Source organism: Vidua macroura, chromosome 2, assembly GCF_024509145.1.
Source record: "Vidua macroura isolate BioBank_ID:100142 chromosome 2, ASM2450914v1, whole genome shotgun sequence".
NCBI classification, from domain to species: domain Eukaryota; kingdom Metazoa; phylum Chordata; class Aves; order Passeriformes; family Viduidae; genus Vidua; species Vidua macroura.
In genome coordinates this window covers 21,606,329-21,627,170 of record NC_071572.1, presented here as the reverse complement: position 1 = coordinate 21,627,170, position 20,842 = coordinate 21,606,329, and the positions used below count along the sequence as shown (strand labels likewise).

Genomic DNA, 20,842 nt, shown 5'->3' with positions numbered 1-20,842 from the left:
TATCACAGCATTGCTCTTCATTCACCACTGTGTAGATACAGCTACTTTTCTACTCACATTAAGCAAAACAAGAAGAGAGGACCCCTGACCTCTGTGCCAAAATCAAGGCTCTTTAGACACACATATTCAAATCCACTTCATTTTGCTGTAATTTTGCACAAAACAAGCTGTCCAAAAGTGTTTGGTGTATATCCGGAAGAAAAGATTTACTGCTGAGAAAAAGACTAAAGGAAACCAAAGTGGTCTATACAGTGTTTAAATTAACTGTGCATATATTATGCATGTCTTGATAATTTATGTCCACTTGTACACAAACGGAAATCTCAAGGATAAATATAGCTTGTGTATTAAAAAGACTACTCCTTCTTTCCAAAATCATTTACAATTCCCACACTGAATGTGATATGACATTCACTGAATGTGATATGTGGTAGAGCTTTTCAAGATTTCATCACTTTCTTTAATTAAAGAAAAGTTAACATTAGCACTCAGCTTTGTCACGTTGATTAGATTTCTAACCAATTTAATGATAATCCTTAAGTTCACAAAAACAAATCTATGGCAAGAAACCTCAGCAGCCTCTGAACACTAAGAGCACTCAGCGAAACAAAACAACCTCACTTAGAAAAAGAAGATGCTGTTTGTTAACTTAAGTAATAAAATTATTTAAAAATATTTTTATGAAGCCTGGTGTGCTACAACAATGGCAAGCCCATCACCAATGCTATTGATTTTATACACTTGCTCTCAATCCTCAGATGAAGTCAGGATTGCTGCTGTGAAGGTGAGAGTGTGACAGAGGTGGGGTTATCCACTACTTGGTTTAATTGCCAAGAATGCTTTAAATTGGTCAGCCCTGAACAGGCATTTGGACTAGATGACATTTGTAGGTCCCTTCCAACTGAAATAGTTCTATTCTACTCTATTCTATTTCTGAATCTCATGAAACTATGGAAACACAACTCTCAGATCAACCTGCTTCTTTATTTGTTATGACATACTGTTTAAAAATGCTTTTTGCAATGGTATGGCATCCTTTCATTAAGCTACAAAAGTGGAGGTTGAAACTACTAGCCTTCCCCCTAACTTTGGAAAGCCATGACTATTAATAAGGAATTTTGTCTTCTCTTATTGCTCCCTAAAAAGTATCAGAGACCCTTCTGGTCAGAAAGACTTCCTATTCATCAAATCATTATTCTCATTTGAATCTGGACATATTGACACATGCATGACCATAGAAGGAGTATAAGTACTAAATTTTACATAATTCAAAACCTGTATCAATTGTGTTGCTGATTTCTTGATAAAAGCATGTTTGGGATGCAGTCCTCTAGGACTTGATGTAAAGGTCAAATGTTTGATATCAGCCTTACAGGAAGCATCATTCCTAGTTTGCAGCTAACTGGCTAATCTCTAGGGGTTACAGGCTCACTGAGCCCAGCATAGACTCACTAGAGCTTCCTACCATTAAAACAAAAACAGCAAGGAAAAGAAAAGATCATGGTAGGAAGTCGTTTAATTGTCAAGGGCACAACATGAATCAAGGAAGCAATGGTTAAGCAAACTAGACACCTGGTTGAATTGAACTGTCCAAGAAAAAAGAAATTTGGAGTGAGTTGCCATTGAAATTTGAATGGGCATTCTTTCTTCTCTTTTTGTGCTTTCTGACTCACTTCATTTGGTACTAAAACTGAGGTATGAAATTATCTTCTCATGGCTGCATAGGACAGTCAACTGTACTTGAACTGGAAAATAGTTTGCACATCACATTCTGCACTAGTTGAAGAGGAGATGCAACAACTAAATCCCAGTTATCATGAAAATGGCCCAGGACTGGAACATGTCTGAAAGGCATACACAGCCACACAATCCTTAAAGATCTGTGCTTTGTGATAATGATGATGGGCCAAAACCCAGGGACTACAGTGAAAGAATAACAGTAGTTTCACAATCCTGACATGATTATAGCAACTGTTGGTAGCTGTATAATTTGGAGTTCAGTTTTTCTCACTCTGCATATATTCTAGGTTTTTGCAAAAGCACACCCATATACATAAAGGTAAACATACATATGCATGGTTTTCTTCTGTTCTGCTCATCATTCCCTCATCTTCTGACTAAGCACTTCCCTGCAACATAGAAACACTCAAAATGCATTTGCAGAAACAGAAAACCTACTGCATTACTCTTGTAGATAACAATGTCTGTACTCTGACAGAAATATTTAGAAAAGCAGCACAGTGGCAGGTCTGTCATTTTTTAAGTGTCATCTTGGATTAATTTCTTTCTACACTGAATCAAAATTACCATTCCTTAAGATTCTTTCAGAACTAAAAATAAATCCAACTGTGAAAAAGTCTCAAATAGTTACCAGAAAATTCCATATTATAAATGGATGCTGCTTCTTCTTAAATGAAATTTGTATTTTGACTGCAGCCTGATATATTGAAGCTGGTCTGTCAGTTTGGCCATACTGAAATAGCCCAAATTCTGTCTTTAGCCACTTATGTCTCAGAGGTGCTGTACACTAAGTGGTATGCCACTGTCATATAGCCTGTGCCATGGTTTAACCCCAGCAGAACACTAAGTACCACACAGCTTCTCACTTTGTGCGTGTTCCTACCTGGTGGGTCACGAAGAATCAGGAAAAAAAACAACTTGTGGGTTGAGATAAGAACAGATTAATAATAAAAACAAAGTAATAATGATAATATTAATACTACCAGTTGTAAAATGAACCGGAGAGGGGGAGAGACAGATAAAATCTAAGAAGAGTGATGCACAATACAATTGCTCTCCACCTGTTGACTGATGCCCAGATCATACTCAAGCCACAGTTGGACCCTCTCCTGAGTAACAACCCCAGTTTATATACTGGGCATGATTTGCTATGGTATGGAATATCCCTTTGGCCAGTTCAGATAAACTGTCTTGGCCATGCTCCCTCCTGGCTTATTGTGCACCTATTCAATGGCAGAGCATGAGAAAATGAAAAAATCCATGATTTGGAGTAAGCACTACTTAAACATCAGTGTGTTATCAACTTTATTCTTGTGCTAAATCCACTTTAGAGTCCTTTTACACCAATAATATGACAATTAACTTTCACTTTCCTGTAGTTACCTGTAACCATCTGAAAGATCAGTTAGTCAGAGATCAATTGGTAAACTCAAAACGTTACCACAATCTTACATTTGGCACAACACGTGCAAGAAGCCCATTCTTAATTCAACAACATTAAGTGACTGTAGAATAAATCCACAATCCATTAATGAACATCCTCAGAAGATACAAAAAAGACAGAATTGGATTAAAAAATCTGGTTAACTGGAGAACAGTTCTTAAAGAAAGTGAATAGTAAGTAGCTGGAGACATTTTCCTCTAGCTTATTAGCTGTAATCAACCAGGTTTCCCAAAATTCATGGCAATTCAGCTTGTATCCTAGTTCACATCAATTCTACTTTAGAATATAGACTGAACAAAGTTATCGTGCATTTAGTTGAACAGAAAAGACAATCAGCTGAACAATTTTGGTGATGATGAAAATGTTTACTTGCTTCTCCTAGTACAAATTTTGCTTGTTTCATCCATAATAGTCCAGCTTCAGTGAGGACAAAATTCACGTATTGAAGGCAGGAACAGTAGAAAACTTCATGTTTCCTTTGGCTAATCTGTTCCATCACCTTTCTAACTCTGTTCAAGCCAGCTCAGCCACATTATCAAATCTTCAGCAGGCATGAAATATCTCTGTGCAACCCAACATTTTACCCAGTCTGTTCATCTGGCATTTTCTAAACCCATACAAGGTGTTTTTGTTTGGCTTGCAAAAGATATATTTGAAAAATCAGTCCCAGAAGCTTGAGATAAAAAACAAAAAACACATCAATCCAACTTTCTTGTTTTTCTGGAAATTTTAACTAGGCTTACAGTGTCAGGTGGATCTATAAGTGAGAGAGATGCAATTTGAAAAATCTTGCCTAAAAAAGACATTAGAGAGATAACTAAGAGTGAGAACTAAGTTGGACACAAAATATACTTAAGTTTTTTAAGCTGCTGAAAAAATCACACTTTTATTTTTGCTACTTGTTACTTATTCCTTGCATATCACATATTTTTAACTTTTATCTTCTTAATGCATTATGAAACTAGGAATAAAAAATTGCTCTAAAAATTAAAATATTAATGCACTGTAGAAATTGTCAGAACAAACGAGCACATGTTCAAAGAGAAAAAATGGTAACTGTTAAACATGTACAGTGACATGCAGTTATTTCACTTGTAATCCTTTTTTTATAGTTCTCTCCTGCTCTTTTTGGTTTTTTTTCCCATCATAAATTATTGATACTTGCTCCATAAAGTTTAATATTGTACATAAAGTTCTCCTAGCTTTAGGTACTGATAGAGTTGCATGACTGAAGATTTCTCTCTAAGCATTTCATATCTAAAAGTAATTCAATACAAAAGAATGCATTCACACTACAGGTAAGATTCATCCTCTTGGTTAGCTTGAGTTACCTCGTTGAAGTTACTCACTTAAGCATCCTACACAATCACTGGTAAAAGACATATTTTCAAAAGTTAAGGAAATTCCCCTGTCTTAGGATAACCTGAAAAACCCTCCTTCTCCACTGACACACTCAGACACTGTACTTAAATTACAATTTTCGGGTTAGGCGAGAATAATTCCAACAGAAAGAACCCATGGGCCCACATACTTTTATATGTGCAGGCAAATGCATCTGTGCTTAGCAAAGTCAGACTATGCTCATAGACATGTAAGACACAGCTGACAAAAACAGTTACAAACAGTCTAGTTTACCAAATAGAATACATGCACATGTATCTAGTCTTTTTTGTTCTTTTAAAACATGAAAAGAAGTTTTTCTCCAAATAAACAGGGCAAAAAGAAGTCTGTCAACTTTAATAGGCAAAATATCCTTTTAAACAGGTAAATAAACAGGTAGATTTAATAAATTTTCTAAAACAAGAGCAATGAAACATAATCTGTAAGAGTGACTGCTTTATGGAAGGCAGATTACAAACTTTTACCTTGATTAGCATTTAAATAATTCCATAAAGAGTTTATAAATGCTGCAAAGAAACATACCTGGCATTAACCCAGCAGTATGGAATATCTTCTCCAGCTTTGTTTTACTTTCAAGGAATAACTCTTCTTTGGTTATTGGAAGATTTAGAGCATCTCGAATAATCCCTGCTGCTTCTGGGGCTTGTCTACCTAGAACCAAGGATTTCACATCCCAGCTATAGGTCTTTCCGTAACGCCTGCAGATCTCGTCATACACTTGTGTATAGAGAATCTCAGTATCTGAAAAAAAAAAAAAAAAAAGAAATTTAAACCTATGTACAAACAAGTAGGCAGCTGGTCTTGCTAAGAGACCACATAAAAGGTCAGAGCATGAACTGCCAGGAGCCAGAGGGCACGTAGCAGTGGATAAAACGCCTCCCTTTATTTGAGGAGGGAAACAAGGCTTCTGCCATCACCTCAGAGGTACCCATATTTTTCAAGCCGTCATTTCTGCGTTAAGAAAATGTATCTTAGGGTCTCAACAAATAACTATATGGACCTGCTCTTTTATCACCTTTCTTCACTATCCAAGTTAGCAAGCAGTGTCTTAATTTAAATACTCTATTTATGCTTTTCATGAGAAAGAAAAGAAAAAGAAAAAGAAAAAAGAAAAAAGAAAAAAGAAAAAAGAAAAAGAAAAAGAAAAAGAAAAAGAAAAAGAAAAAGAAAAAGAAAAAGAAAAAGAAAAAGAAAAAGAAAAAGAAAAAGAAAAAGAAAAAGAAAAAGAAAAAGAAAAAGAAAAAGAAAAGAAGGAAATCTGGTACTTTCAGGGGATGCCATTACGTATTCCATGTAAATTGAAAAAAGAAAAAAGATTTAATTATTTAAGAGTGTCTTTGAGAGGAAGCTTCTAAGTGCCTTCAAAGACATTATGGTCATTATTACAGAGCTGCTGGAGCCACTGCATTTACAAGAGATTACTCAAGCAAAACACACTCAATTGTATTTCCAGTGGATTTCAGACAAGACCAAACTTCAGACTGAATTTTGGCAATGATACTATCAGCTTATATGTCAAAGGTGGTTTTAGGTTTAAAGGTATTTTTTTTAATACAAACAAACAATTCATCCTTTCCTTCCCTCCTACCCCTACAAATTTTTGAAAAAGAAGGTCATTAACATTGAATTTAACACTAATATGGGGATGACATGTACTTCCAGCTCTTGTCTTCATTTCAGCAAAGATCTCAAACACTGGCTTTTCTACCAGTCTGTTTATATTTTTAAGTAGTCTCCTCTGAAAAGTCAGCTACTGCTGTCAACCATGCTTTAATTTCCTTCTCAGGTATGTCTCCACCGTCTGTATCTCTAAAGATATGTCTATTATCATCACTTTAGAAATAAAAGGAAAAAGCAAGGAAAGAAGGAAGTTGCTCTTACAAGATTTATTTAGAGAAACTAGGGACTTCTCTTATCAACATGTCCTTTGCCACGTAAAATATTTTTAATAGAGATAATAGTGAAAATATTCATGTGGATATTGCATCACTTTCTGAATACATAAGAATTACGCCGGAGTGATTAAATGTTAAGCTTTAACAAAGATACTATGAAGAACACAGTCTGAAGAAAGAAGCACAGAGCCCATGACTACAACAGATGCCAAGATCTTCCCTGCAGTCTGACAAACACTCCCTCCTTCACCACAGTAATGTCATCCTGAGATCAGCAGATGAGTCTCATCTGAAAGCAAATGAGAAACTCAGGGGCCATTTCACCATCGTGTGAACCTACAGCAGTGCAGAATAGATTCTCTGCCACCTGTCAGAGTGCTCTAGTCCATGTCTCCTCTCAGTAACTAGAGGGGATGTTGGGCCAAAAGATCTGATGAAGACCCAACATACTTGTCAGGAATATTTAACAGAGCACCAAAGGGTTCACAAAAACCTTTTACCTTAAAAATAGAGGCAAAAAAGCCTATACTACTCTTTGTAAATGCTCCTTAAACAACTACACATAAGGGAAAAAAAATATAAGGGATCTTGGAGACCCCTCAAACACACAGGAAAGGTATCACAACAGAAACACAGGCAAATGGGCTCTGAAAAGTGTTAAGCTGGCTGACACAAGAAAGGAGAAAAGAAAAAAGAACAATAACAAAAATTCTTCAATTTTGCTTAAAAATGCCAGCTGGTACTCTCTGCAAGCTAGGAATGTAAATTAAGAATACAATTTTTAAAATTCACAGCTCTCATTTCACTTTTATTTATAAACCAGCTTTTCTTCTATATCTCAGATTCACCAGGTGAAGGACATAAAATTCTTATCCTAAGTTTAAATTTGAAACTGAAAATCAATCCTCATCCTATTAAATAGTACAAGCCAAGCAGAATTAAAGCAAAGCAAGGAAATAAAAAATTCTAGAACACGAAACTTTTCCTATGGGTCTCTACAATAATTACACATTAATCTATTTGAAGTGAAAGGTTCAACTTTATAGCTAAATATACTACTTTAATAGTCTCCTGCATTTTAAATATTACATAGCTGACTTTTGAATGAAATTTTATTTATTTTCCTTAAAAAAATCAATATGATTTTAATTTTCATGAGTAGATGACAAAAGCATGGATGTAGGCATTTTACTTGCTCAAATAGTTATGTTTCACTACAGTACACGAATAAAATCTGAAATACGAGGACAAAGTTATGTACACATACACTGTAAAATCCAACTGGAATCTGAGAAGATCACTGCTGATAAAGCTGCATTTCCTACATACATGTATAACAGATAAGGACATGTTTCTTTTGATTGAAGACAAAGGAAGATCTATATGTTTCCCTAATAATTAAAGAGCATTAAATGAATACTACATAGTATAACATCAAGATTTCTTATTAATATTGGAAAGGAGCAATCTCAAAACAAAAGGCTAGCTTTTTCATCATTGTAACAAGAAAGAAATCACACACAGTTCAAAGGAATGACAGTTTAAATCAGAGTTTAAATATATCAGTGAAGTATAATTTCATACTGCTCTAAATCTACTATAGAAAACAAATTATATCAAGCTTCCACACATGAATAAATCCCATTGATGAAATGACACAAGCAAGAATTAGAAGTTCAGCTCAAGTGCCTAATTACAAGGACCTACTGATATTTACTCTGGTAAATATCCAGATATCCAAGACATCCACACACATCTAATGTTAAAAAGGTAATTTGGGCAATACTCACACTTCATGGCATAAGCAGCCAGATGATGCCCTACAGCATCCCAAGTATGTCACACTAACATATTTCAGCAAGTGAATCCAGCCCCAGCTGCTAGCCTCCATCAGGAATACAAACTAAGAACACAACAGGACATATGTGGCAGTGGCCTGTTCTAACAATGGAAAGGAAAAGCAAGAATTCTTAGCTCCTGCAATTTTGAGTAAATGCATAAGTTTTCAAAATACTCTTTTTATTTCTAGCTCTCATCTCTTGAAATATCTTTTACGTGGACATTATCAGCACAATGTACTGTCCATCTGCTTGCTACATTTCACTGGGAATGAGTAATATTCATTCCCTAGTCACATATCATCTTCTAGTCATTTTTATAGTGACCCTTCTTCAATATAAAAGCACAGTCAGCTCCACTGGTGTTGTTTAGAGTGTGTAAAAGTCAGTGTGTGTATTATAAATACAAATAAAGTGACCAAAATGACAGAGGCACTGGATTATTCAATTCATGATTTGGCACAAAAATATGCTGACATGTATTCAGGAAGACCTGCAGGTCACTTGGAAACACCCCACAGTGAATATATGGAGTGCATGATCTGCTCATATCACTGCAGAGTCACAATTAGATGTACAGATCTACCTAGGCTGGGGGTACAGCAAACATCAAAACAGTATGTAAGCCTCACATTTACCACGTACACATAAAGACAGCTTAAAACAGAAAATTATGACTTCATGAATACAGAACTTAATTTTTAGAAGGTTATACACCTTCTAATTGAATATTATGTTATTGTTATTCTAAAATAATCTCTAGTTTATCAAGTAGATGAGATTAGTAGGCATGAAACTTCATTTTAGCCATAGCTCATCTTAATCACTAGTTTTGAGATTTTTGTTTGAATAACCCATCTCAATTTTGCATTAACCTTCCCAGATGAAATACACCTATGATTTATCCTTCTGCTAGAAGCCTAAACCATATTAAAAAGAGTTTTAATTGTATACATTCAATATTTTTCAGTAATTCAAAATCAGACCCCTGACAACAAAACTGCAGGATTTTTTTAATTATTACTTTTCTTTTTGATATAAAAGTAACATAAGAGAAGAATTTTAAGTTAAGCAACAGGTTTCTTGTGTCCATACCTGTGAGGCAGACTTCTATTCACATGCAGAAGAGAATAATTTTCAGTATTCAATTTAGCCAAATTTAGACAGTCAGTCATTTTCACCAACATTTTGGCCCAGGATTGAGAAAGACTCATTAGATTTTGTCACCATCAATACTGAATGAACACATAGGTGTTAAAAACCATGATTTTGCTTTCCTATCAGTCTTTCAAATTATTCCCATAATCTCTTTAGAGTATGCAACAGTGTAAAAAAATGTACAAATTACTAAAATGCTCATCTGGGGTATAAGAGACAAATATAATTATAAACCAGAATTATAGAAGTGTGAATTTTTACTTTGCTTTTTGCAACTAATTTGGTGTCATTTAGTACAGTATAAACTGTTAACTTGCAAACAAATCTATACAGAGCTGAAATGGGGACAATTGGGACTAGATCAATCGAGATTAGATATTTCCTCTACATATAGACTTATAGTAACGACATTTACATTTTCTCTCACTTCTGGATTAGGATATAACACAGACCTTTGTGTTGTGTGTTTATTCTCCGCATTGTATCAACTGAACAATGTTAAAGAACATGGGATTTAAACACAGCAGTGGCAAAGCTAAAATAGTGACAGATTTCCCACCAGAAACACTAGGTTTGTCTAGTCCAGAGCATCACATGATCAGTCATTGATCCTTTTGCTCATCTATTTCAATATCAGCAAAATCATGTACTCAGAGTTCTTCTTCCTCTCCCTTTCCCAAGAAAAAAAGACATGGCTGAGCAGCTCATGGACCAGTTGTGTCAAGTCTGTGAGACTCAGGAGTAAAAAAATGCTGCAGCACTGCATGAAAGCCAGGGAATGGATGTCCTTCAGCTAAGCCTCTGTACTCTAAAGAGACCTCTCATAAGTCTTCCCATTCTACAACCTCTCTCCCCACAGACAGTACCTGCTCTTAGCTCATTCAGTTACACAAATGAAACAATTCTCAAAAGACGTGGATTTCAACAACTGAGGATGTGAGTATCAAGCAGTGAGCCATTCAACACATTTCCAGATGGTATGAGGACTACCACAAATTTTAGGAAGCATCACTGGCAAGATAAAAGCCACATGGATATCCACAGATTTGAAGATTCTGCTGGTGGTTTTGGTAAGCGGGAAAAGAATCGGAAACCAATGGCCTCTGAACAGCAAACTTAGAACAGAACAAGGAACAAAACAAAGAAGTAGTCAAGGTATTATTATCCACAATTTATAAAAGACAGTTCCATCTCAAAAAAGACCCAAAAAAACCACAAAACCCAAAACCAAAAATGGTCACTGAGGAACCAATAGTCTACGTCACTGAATAAAGGTTTCTGCATAACTCATTCCCCATTCTTTTTTTCTCCCTTATTTCTTTCAGAGAGAATCTGAGACTTTCCTCTTACAGTATCAGCAGTCAAACAAGACAGATAAAACCAATATGAGCAATGCAAAAGAGTAGCAAGCATACAACTGCTGCCAAAACAGGTCTGAAACTGAAAAAGTTAGTTTAAACCACCAGAATCACTTAAGAATTAGAGCTGAAGCCTCCTGAATTAGCTAAGCAAACAGAAAATAAAGGAGATTTCTTTTTTTTTTTTTTTTGAATAAACAATCTATAGCTGACAACTGTCTTGCAATTTGTGTCAAAAGGTCAGTTTTGCACTTTCTCCTCAACATTCTTCCATTCACACTTTCATTACTATGAAACCTAGTTTAAAAATGCATTACTATAGTCACCCATGATGGCTAAAAGGAAAAAAAAACCAGCAGTTTTACAGCTGACCTCAAAATCACTTACAACAGCTCAGCAAAAATAGGGATGAGGAAGGCAGGCAATAGAAATTACCTTTTAGCCTAACTGTTAGAGCACTAACTGTTAATAGCCTAACGTTAGAGCATTAACTCAGAAAACAAAACTCAGTCCTTCAATCCATCCTAAGGGCCTAAGGCTGTTTTTCTAACATACCCTGACATTTTTATGCTATTATGTTATGTACATATATACACTTGTATACAGATAAACGATTTATATGCTTGTACATATAGCATACAGGCATTTATTTTTATATATTTACTTTTATATGGTGTATGTATGAACTGTGTTTTACAGGCAAAAGTGTCCTTTAAAGAATGAAACTCAAGATGAGTACTAGCCAATTAATACAAATCAACCTGGAGCCTCTTGACTTAAAGGCTCATTAAAGGAATGCAGTTCAAAATGCTTAGCACTGAAAGTACACAAGGAAAAGGAATATTCAGTTCTTTACTGTAGTATTCCTCCATTTCTTCCATGAACTTGTTTAGGAAGAAAAATGAAATCTAAATTTATCATCTTAGACATACCAACTTCACTGCCACAGAAGGAAATAAGCACTGGTTTCACACATGCTTAAGTGAAACATTTGAGCCATGCCTAAATGTCAAGGCTGATGTACCCAACCAGGCAAACTGAACCTAAAGGCAGTCTGGACCACCAAACCAAGGGAAATGCTGCTGTCATATTCATGTCTTGTACCTTTCCACTCTCAAAACCAGTACCACTTAAATTCATCTTACTGTTCCCTGGAAGTTAAAGGATGGTGAAGTATCTATTAAAATAAACATCAAGCACCAAATAATGGCTACTTCAAAATTATAAGCTACTTACAAAGAACAAGTTATTTAGTAAACCATTTTACATGATTAATAAACCATAACTTCCAAAGATACAGAAAAAAAATTGCTGAAAATTAAAATTACTGCTTCCAATTTAACTGAGTAATGATTTGTAAACCATTACATTTTTGATTAGCACTTAGAAAAACTCACTGAAAAGATCCAATATTTATTTTAGTAAGGAGCAGGTATAAGACTATTCTGGAGTTTTAATTTTTGCAAACCTACTTCTTATTTTCCCTTGTACTTGAATGTTAATATAAGTACACTCCAAGGTAGAAAAACATGTTGCATTGTGATTACTGAACTAAGTCCAGAGAAACATGTTGCTACTGGCTAATTCAGTGCTGTCAGTCTGCTTGCCCTTCTCTGAGAGATCCTACCATGAATTCAAGTTATTGCTAACAGGTTTAAAAAGTACGTAAATTTGATTCTCAAACAACAGCAGCTGCATGAAACTGTTCCCAAATGAGTATCACATATTTCCCTGGGGGGTTTATATTTCTAGGAGAATTTTTCAATGGCAGCTACAGAGAAAGCCAATTTCTCATTTTATAAGCAGAGAAACATGGTACTTCTATGGGGAGAGGAGGAAACTTCTGAACAAATTCAAAAGGCTTTTAGTTTACATTTATACAGCAGACATATCTTAATGCTATCTTGTATTCATATATACACCTTATCCTTCTTTTTTAATGCCACAGTGAAGTGAAAGAAACAGTTCACAAATAAAGCATGCAAACTTTTTCGATGCGGAGCTGTAAACAATACTGTGGCACCAATGCAAAACAACACATGAAAACGTAAAGAGAAGTCTGTATTTCCATTCCTGAGCATGAGGGAATCAAATTTTGAAATATAAAGGCAATATACATGACTTAATACAAAACATTCTAAAACTGTACTTATTAAGCATCATCTATGTGACAGCATCTCATTAGTTTAAAAATAGAAAAGCTATTGATTCATAGAAACTGCCTGATACACTTTCTTAGGCTCTTAACCGTTAAAGACAGAACTATGCAAACAGCACTTGATATGGTGCCTGCAAAATCCTGTTGGGTGGAAATCTACAGTTTACAGAGACACAGCTTCTTAAAATGTGTATGGGGAGACTCAAGTCAGCAACAGTTAAACTGTCATTAGTATATGAGCTCCTATACCATGGAAATTTATACAAGCAATGTTCTCAACCAGGGGAGCAATTACCAACTCTGAACACCCTATAAGCTTATACCATATTCACAAGGAAGTTTGCCTTTCACCAAGGGGGTACCTCCTCTTCTCGTGATGTTGCTGAAAACACAGAGCATCTGTTCACTGGCCCAAGGAATGCAAAACAAGGTTTAAAAAACTGTTTTGAAATTAGATGCTCCAAGGTACTTGTATAAAACCCCTCCCCCACAAGGTAGATGAAACCAGAAGAGTCACTGTGTTATCAAAGCCAGCAGAAGAATAGCTAATTGTATCTTCTTAATTAAGAGTCTGGTGGGTTGGCCCTGGTTGGGCCAGGTACTCAGCCAAGCCCCAATCTACTCTGTCATTTTCGTCCTCCTCAGCTGGACAAGGGAATGAAGATATAACAGAAGATTCACTGGTCGAGATGAGGGTAGGGAGAGATCACCCACCAGTTACCATTAGAGGCAAAACAGACACAATTTTGGGAGATTGTATCTGAGCAGGGGAATAAGAAATAACACCAAATTTTAAAAAACCTTCCTTTACACCCATCCCATCTTCCTGGGCTTAGCTTTATTCCTAACTTCTCTACCTCTTCTCCTGCAGCAGCACAGGTGAACAGAGAAGAAGGGTTGTGGTCAGTTCATCACACATCTCTGATGCTCCTTCCTCTGCAGGAGTAGGACTCCTCCAGCACCTGGAGCAGGTCCTCCCCCTCCTTCACCAACCTCGATGCCTGCAGGCCTGTTTCTCTCACATATTCTAGCTCCTCTGTCCTGGCTGCTGTTGCTCAGGAGGTGTTCTTCACCTTCTTAAATCTGTTATCCCAGAGGTGCTTTCACTGTCACTGATGAGCTCAGCCTTGGCCAGAGGCAGGTCTGTCTTGGATCTGGCTGGCATTGACTCCACTGGACATTGGGGAAGCTTCTGGCATCTTCTCACAGAAGCCAACCCTGTAGCCCACCCTTTCACACAACTCCTCTGCTACCAAAACCTTGCCACACAAAGCCAAATACAAATACCTACTTTCTCTGGGAAGAGCTTTCTATAAGAAACATAACTTTCATTAAACAGATATCCCAGAGCTGTTCTGTTTAACCCACAACATAATAGAAATGGAAAAAAAATTGTTATGAAAAGGGAAAAAAAGTGTCAGGAAACTTTATTCCTTCCTCAAAAAGAAACACAACAAAATGAGGCCATAGGGAAAATTCTCTTCAGCACACCACAGGTCTCTCCTAATACCAATTTCCTTATTCTCAGAAAGTTTTCATCTTCCTAAGAATATATTCTTATTCTTAATACATATATTCTCAGAGAGATTATATATATATCTAAAGACTTGATCAAGCTGCAAATTCAAGATGTTTAACTTTCAGTGTTACATGTTTCTAAATCACTGTCTGTAATACTGTCAAAATGTCTGTTTCCTCAACAGTGGAAACATTTTAAAAGACAGAGTGACTTCAATTAAAAAAAACAAAAAAAAAACAAAAAAAAAAAAAAAAAAAAAAACCACATTACATTTCTACTGTGAACTTGGACAATGTCCTAAATTTAATGGTGACAATGTGTCAAACATACTACCACAGAGAAGGTGTACAGAACTACAGATTAATAAAGACAATCTCTTCTGTCCACTCAAGAGTGCTTAAAATTTTAAGGTGAATCTGTTGATGGAATGATTTCTCCGTGGTGATAACACTAAGAGCAGAAAACCACACATTATCAAATGGCTTGGTTTTCCAAGAGCGAGGACATTTCATCATGGCTGACTATCTACATCCAAGAGCAAAGTGACAGAAATACTGCGGAAGACCTGGTCACAATAATTCTTTAGTAGTTATACACCAAGCACTCCTTTACTAACCATACTCTAAAATACACAAAAAAGAATCAGACCTTTGAGATTCATGAGGCAAGTATGATACAGTGAACTGAAAATTATGTTTTATGAGCTGCAATGACTGTTTGAAAACTGTAGAAGAAAATTCAAATCCATTATATAGATACAATAAAAGGAACTTCCAACACAACATAACAGGGAACTTCCACACAGATGGCTGTGTGCCATAGGCTTCTCTGAAGATGCGTGACCACAGCCCTCACCTCCCATGTGGGACTGAGGATCAGAATAGAGGGCTAATCTCACAGTGTACTCAAAGGCCTCATCCAACAGCAAGAATTGTCCTGCCTCCAGACTCGACAGTAAGCCAGAGGCAAGTTCTAACTGAGTCTTAGATCAAATACAGCCTATAGTCCAGAAAAAGACCACCCAAAGTTAGAACCGTCATAAATTATGGCCTTTTTGTCTCCCAACATCATTGGTAAAAGCACAGAAATACTGGAAGACTGCAATTTGCTTTAGAATATAATCAGATTGCTTAAGATTGTCAGGATGAAATAATAGTTATACTTGGCCATAGAAACTTTTAACTAAGCCCTATTGAACCCAGTGAGAGATAGGTACATAAACCATAGAATGGTTTGGGTTGAAAGGGAGCCTTCAAATACAACCTATTCCAATCCTCCTGACAGGGGCAGGGACACCTTTCACTAGATTGGGTTGTTCATAGCCCCATCCAACACACAATGCTTTTGTGTTTCTGAGCTAAAATACCATTTGTAGTCCAGAACATGAACCACAGGCTGGCAGATGCTGTGCACTGAGAACACCTCATATGGCAAAAAGAATGTCTATTCACAGGAAATTAGGCCAGTCACTCAAGTGCAGTCATAGTGTATCAGTACTAGGTCTTTGTAACAATATTCCCCAATAAACTGCCACTTACAGAGTTTAGTACACAATAACAGATTTTTAACAGCATTCATTTTCTTCATGAGTATTTACACACTAATTCTCAGTCCTGATGCTGAAGAGCTGCATAGTTTTCCTCCCAGTATGTATCTGAAGTTTTGCTGAAAAGCTTTAGCCTCTCTGCATCCATGTTTTAGTCTTCCTAGTAATACTAGTATAGAACTTATACTAGTTATTTATTAATATTAATTCTAACTACAGTTCTATAGTTAGAACTACAACTAGCTTAGGTATTATATAACTAAAAATAGACTGAGTTAACTTTCATTAACTGAAAAATCTTACCAGAATATTTTAAGTTAGCCTTCTGTCATGAAAATTATTGCCCAAAATTTCTACCCACCATCATATAAAATCTTTACTTAATATGGCAGATGCCGATTGATTAGGAAGCCTGAAAAACAATACCAAATAGCATCAACTACAGTTCTAGTAAATAACGGAAGAAACATTTCAAAATTAAATATCCATTGCAAAATAGCTGTGAAAGGATTCCAAATCACCTCAGTTTCAAACCACCCCAAGGAGAGTCATCTCCAAAAAACTTCATCAACCTCTATGCTGCTGTAAGGATTTAAAAATTATGGTTGCCTGCCTCAAGCACACCACTGAAGGACTTTGCCCATTTTGGCAAACTATGTAAAGAAGCAAACGCTCATCCGCAACCACTGAAGGTCTATCCCCCAAATATACCTGCATTGAGTCCTGGAACTTGGACTGTAAATTAAGCTACCTGACAGGAACTTGAGAAAATATAAAGGTGGTACTGTTGTCTGAGTGTTATCTCAGACTAGAGGGACATAAAAAAAGCTGGAGGAGAAGACTGTATCACTGGTAATGGACAAGGAAAACTAACTGAGCAACACTGCTAAAATCAGCTCAGACTAAATCCGGCAGAGGGAGATCAGAACCCACTGACTCAAGAAACCCACTGACTCAAAACCCAGAAAGACTGAGCATGGGATTAATTAGCATTAGAAGTGAGGGAACCATTTAACCAATAGAATAAGAGAACTATGCAGCCAATTAATTTCCTTTGTTTGCTAAAATGTATAAATAGTGAAAATTTTTCAACAACTTTGAGACCCTCACCGCCATGAAGCCCAGGGTGAAGAAGGACCAATGAGATGATCCTGGATCCAAGGTGATGATTACAGTCTGCTTAATCTGTCTGTCGGTCTGTCTCTCCCTCCTCTCTTTTTCATCTTTCTACCTCACATTTTACTGTTAAATAAAATCCATATTATTGATTTGGGTGTATGATCCTGCTTGCACCTTAATTCAAATAGAGGTATCTCTCAATAATCAGATCTTAACAACTGCATACAATTATTTTATTGTAGTAGAAGTGACACAGACAACACTTAAAAGTCTGGCACACATCAGGTACCTAAAGGCTGAAGTACTGGATCCAGTGCCCACTTTCAAGTAAAATATTTTAGCTTTTAAAGCTTTTCTGAGAGTGTCCCTTTCTGGGTGAAGAGGCGATGATCAAGAAATCTTGACTCCCATGCTTGAGTCAAACTGACCTTGTATTATTTTAGCACATTATGAAAACTTTAAAGTAGCATAAGGTCTTCAAACATCAAAATGCATTTAACCTAAATACTACTATCTCTTGCTTAAAATGGGAAAAATAATAAAACAGTATCAGAGATGTTTTATAAGAAGACATAAAACTTAATTTACAGTACAATCCTGAAAGAATACTGTAATTACAAAAAGGTTCAGAGAGAGAATCTCACTAACATGTCAGTGAACCTAATTCACATGAGGACTACAGGAGAAATGGAAACCCTTGAAGGAGACTCTCTGACAGTAGCTATTAGGGTTATATTTTTAGGTATCTCAAAGGGGAGAGGCTGAATCTTCTTTTGCTAGACAGTGGTTCTGGGCATAATGGAAATATTATGTTCTGACTCTGTTTTGAGTGTAACAGTTTAGAGTTACAAGAAACACTTCTGTATATCCTACTAAATTAAATTAAAAACTGTGCTCAGAGACTCAAAGAGTGCAAGACATTTTAGTCCATCATTTCATTTTTCCATATGAGTAATGTGATAAAAATAAAAAGAGATACTGAGAACTGAACTAGAAGTCATTCCACTTCCCCTCAATCTTTCTTTCCTTCTGCCTCAGTTCTGCAAGCTGAGGTCAAAGTTTACATCTTGAGACACAAACAGCTTCACTCTCCGGCAGCTGAAATTTAATAAGCCTGACACAGGAGTTACTACACTGGGGTGGCTCTTAGTTTTACTGTAACATTGCTTGCAAAAGACAGGCTGGGAAATGATATGCTCAATAAGCAGACAGAAGAGATTTTTTACTTTATTTACAAAAATAGCCTAAACTTCCTTCACTCTATCTAAAAACTAAAGAAGGAAAAAAAATCCAGTACCCTTTTTCCACAATCAGCCAAAGGAAAAGCATCTGATTTATTTGCTGAATACATTCAACTGAGCCACTGAACATAATGACTTTTAGATAAGAAGTCCTATACTTTTTGACCCATTATGTTTTTTAACTGTTAGAACACATCCTAGGCATATAGTTAGAGCTGCATAACCAGTTGAACAGGGTAACTTACATGTTTCCTAAATGTAAAGAAAAAATAACTATGAGGTGTACAAGTTCAATAATAATAAAACACCTGGTGAACCAAAGACCTTTCTTTTCTGCAAGAGCTGCACACACTCTAGGCCACATCTTTCTAACAACCTCTGGGTAATAGTTTTCAAAGAGATTAAAAACTTTGCACAAAAATGCAAACTTGGTAATCCATCAACAAGCAGAAATACCTTTTTTCCTTCTATTTTCTGAAAAACAAATCTAACTATTAATAAAAGAATCCAATTGTATAGAACATTGCAATCAGAGAAAAGAGAACTACACACTGCTGACTACACACTGCTGTCTACACTCTCTACTCCAAAGGGTTGCTTTAGTCATTGACCTTGTCATAAGCAGAGATTGGAGATTTTCTCCTTGTGTTAGTCTGACACAGACCATGGTGGTATTGCTACAGGGCTGTCAGGCTCTTATTATTTCTGTTATGAACTTGTATTCTATACAACTTTAAAATTTTTCGACTAACAAATAAACTTGAAATTACACAAAAAAATAAAGCTATTTTCTTCAGGAGAGGGATTTCTTCTTCACGTTACTCTCTACCCTAATTATTAATTATAGAAAATCTAGCATGTCTCTTGAGATTTTAACTCCCTACACTGGACTCACAGAGGAGCTTAAGTAGGTCTTGAACTGGAAATAGGAAGCATCTACACTGTCAGTACTAAAGCGATTAAATTGCATCATCATCATTATTCTGTAAAAAAATAATTTCTTTGGTAGTCTGCAATTGTTTCTAAGGCTCCACTATAGATAAGTAAAATGGGTAATACATTTTCCAAAATTAGACTGCCATTAAGTACAGTTATACAATAGCTGTAATCATAGAAAATTGTAAATTATTTTGTTGAATATATGATTTACACTTCTGGGCTTATATTATCAATACCATTTTTTTATAGATTGAAGGAAGGGAGTAGCTATTGTTATTTAAGCAGAACTACAGGATATTGTAACCAATTCCTTTACTTCTACCCATGGAAAATGCAGTATCTGTAAGGTACTCCATATTACACCTTTGATATCCTACACCACCTAGGAATTGGGCACTTTGTAATGAGTCATAAATACAATCTTTCTGAATTATGTATTTATATGATGCTTTCCTCTAAGAAAAAGAATGGCAGAAAGAACATGGGGTTTGGGAAAAGTTATTTATATGCACTACCATGTCAGCTGCCAAGTCAAGATGACCCAGATAAAATGAGAATTTCAGGATGGTAGTGAGAATAATTTCTAGGAAAATCAGATCAAATCTCAGTTGAACCTAAACTTACAGAGGTTTGGTTTTTTGTTTTTCTAAAGCAAGCCTGTTTTTAATTCACAACACAAGAACACTTTAAAGGAACAGGACGAGAGAAGAAAGGTACATGTAGGATCCAACCCTGAAAGAATGAATGGGTACTGAAAGTATTTTTCATATTGTAAGTCTCCTGAGGTATATATAGGAATGTTAAGACTATCAAAGTAGTTTCTCATAGATACAATTAGAATGTAGAGCAGAGAACTGACGCTCACAATTTCAGTACGTAAGATAGTATGAAGAGAAAGGTAAACTAAATATCTACTGAAAAGTACCCAGGGAAAAATAAGTACTATGCCTTCTTTTTTGTTACATACAAATATAGACATATCTGGATCAAACAGGAATACTTACATTAGTCCCTGAAAGCTGCAATTATAACAGAATGAAGAAAAAGAAAACATTACTTTGTTCCATGTTGATCTACAGTATTAGAAGAGGGAATGGGTTAAGAGAGGAATAACTTCCACAGTTTTGTGTTAAATTTAAGAATACTGTTTCCCTTTTTCCCCTCTTAATAGAAACTTCTAAATTAGAACGCAGAGCCACTTCTCAATTAACCAGGAGAATGAGGAGAGAAAAAATATGCTAACACACAATTCTTGTATTATTGCCTATGGGAGAGGCAGGGGAAACATGAGGATTTATGTCAAGAGCACTTTAACCAGTATAATGCAGACAGGTACCAGCTACAGATCCTGAAATGCCAACTCTTAAGGCCAGGAGCTTTGATTAGGGAAAAACAAGGCCTGGTTTAATAAACATAAGCCCTATAATCCAATTTTACTGTTAGCTCTCCACTATGCTAAGAGACTTCTTCAAGAAATTTTTGATGT

General features: G+C 35.9%; 1 protein-coding gene across 1 annotated transcript in view; it reads right to left on the bottom strand.

The window, feature by feature from the left end:
- Positions 1 to 20,842, bottom strand: part of PUDP (pseudouridine 5'-phosphatase) — a 67,008-nt gene that overhangs the window by 35,392 nt on the left and 10,774 nt on the right. Inside the window, exon 2 of the mRNA XM_053971063.1 lies at positions 5,108 to 5,326. Coding sequence (XP_053827038.1) covers positions 5,108 to 5,326 — 219 coding nt within the window. The remainder of the gene's footprint in view (positions 1 to 5,107; positions 5,327 to 20,842) is intronic.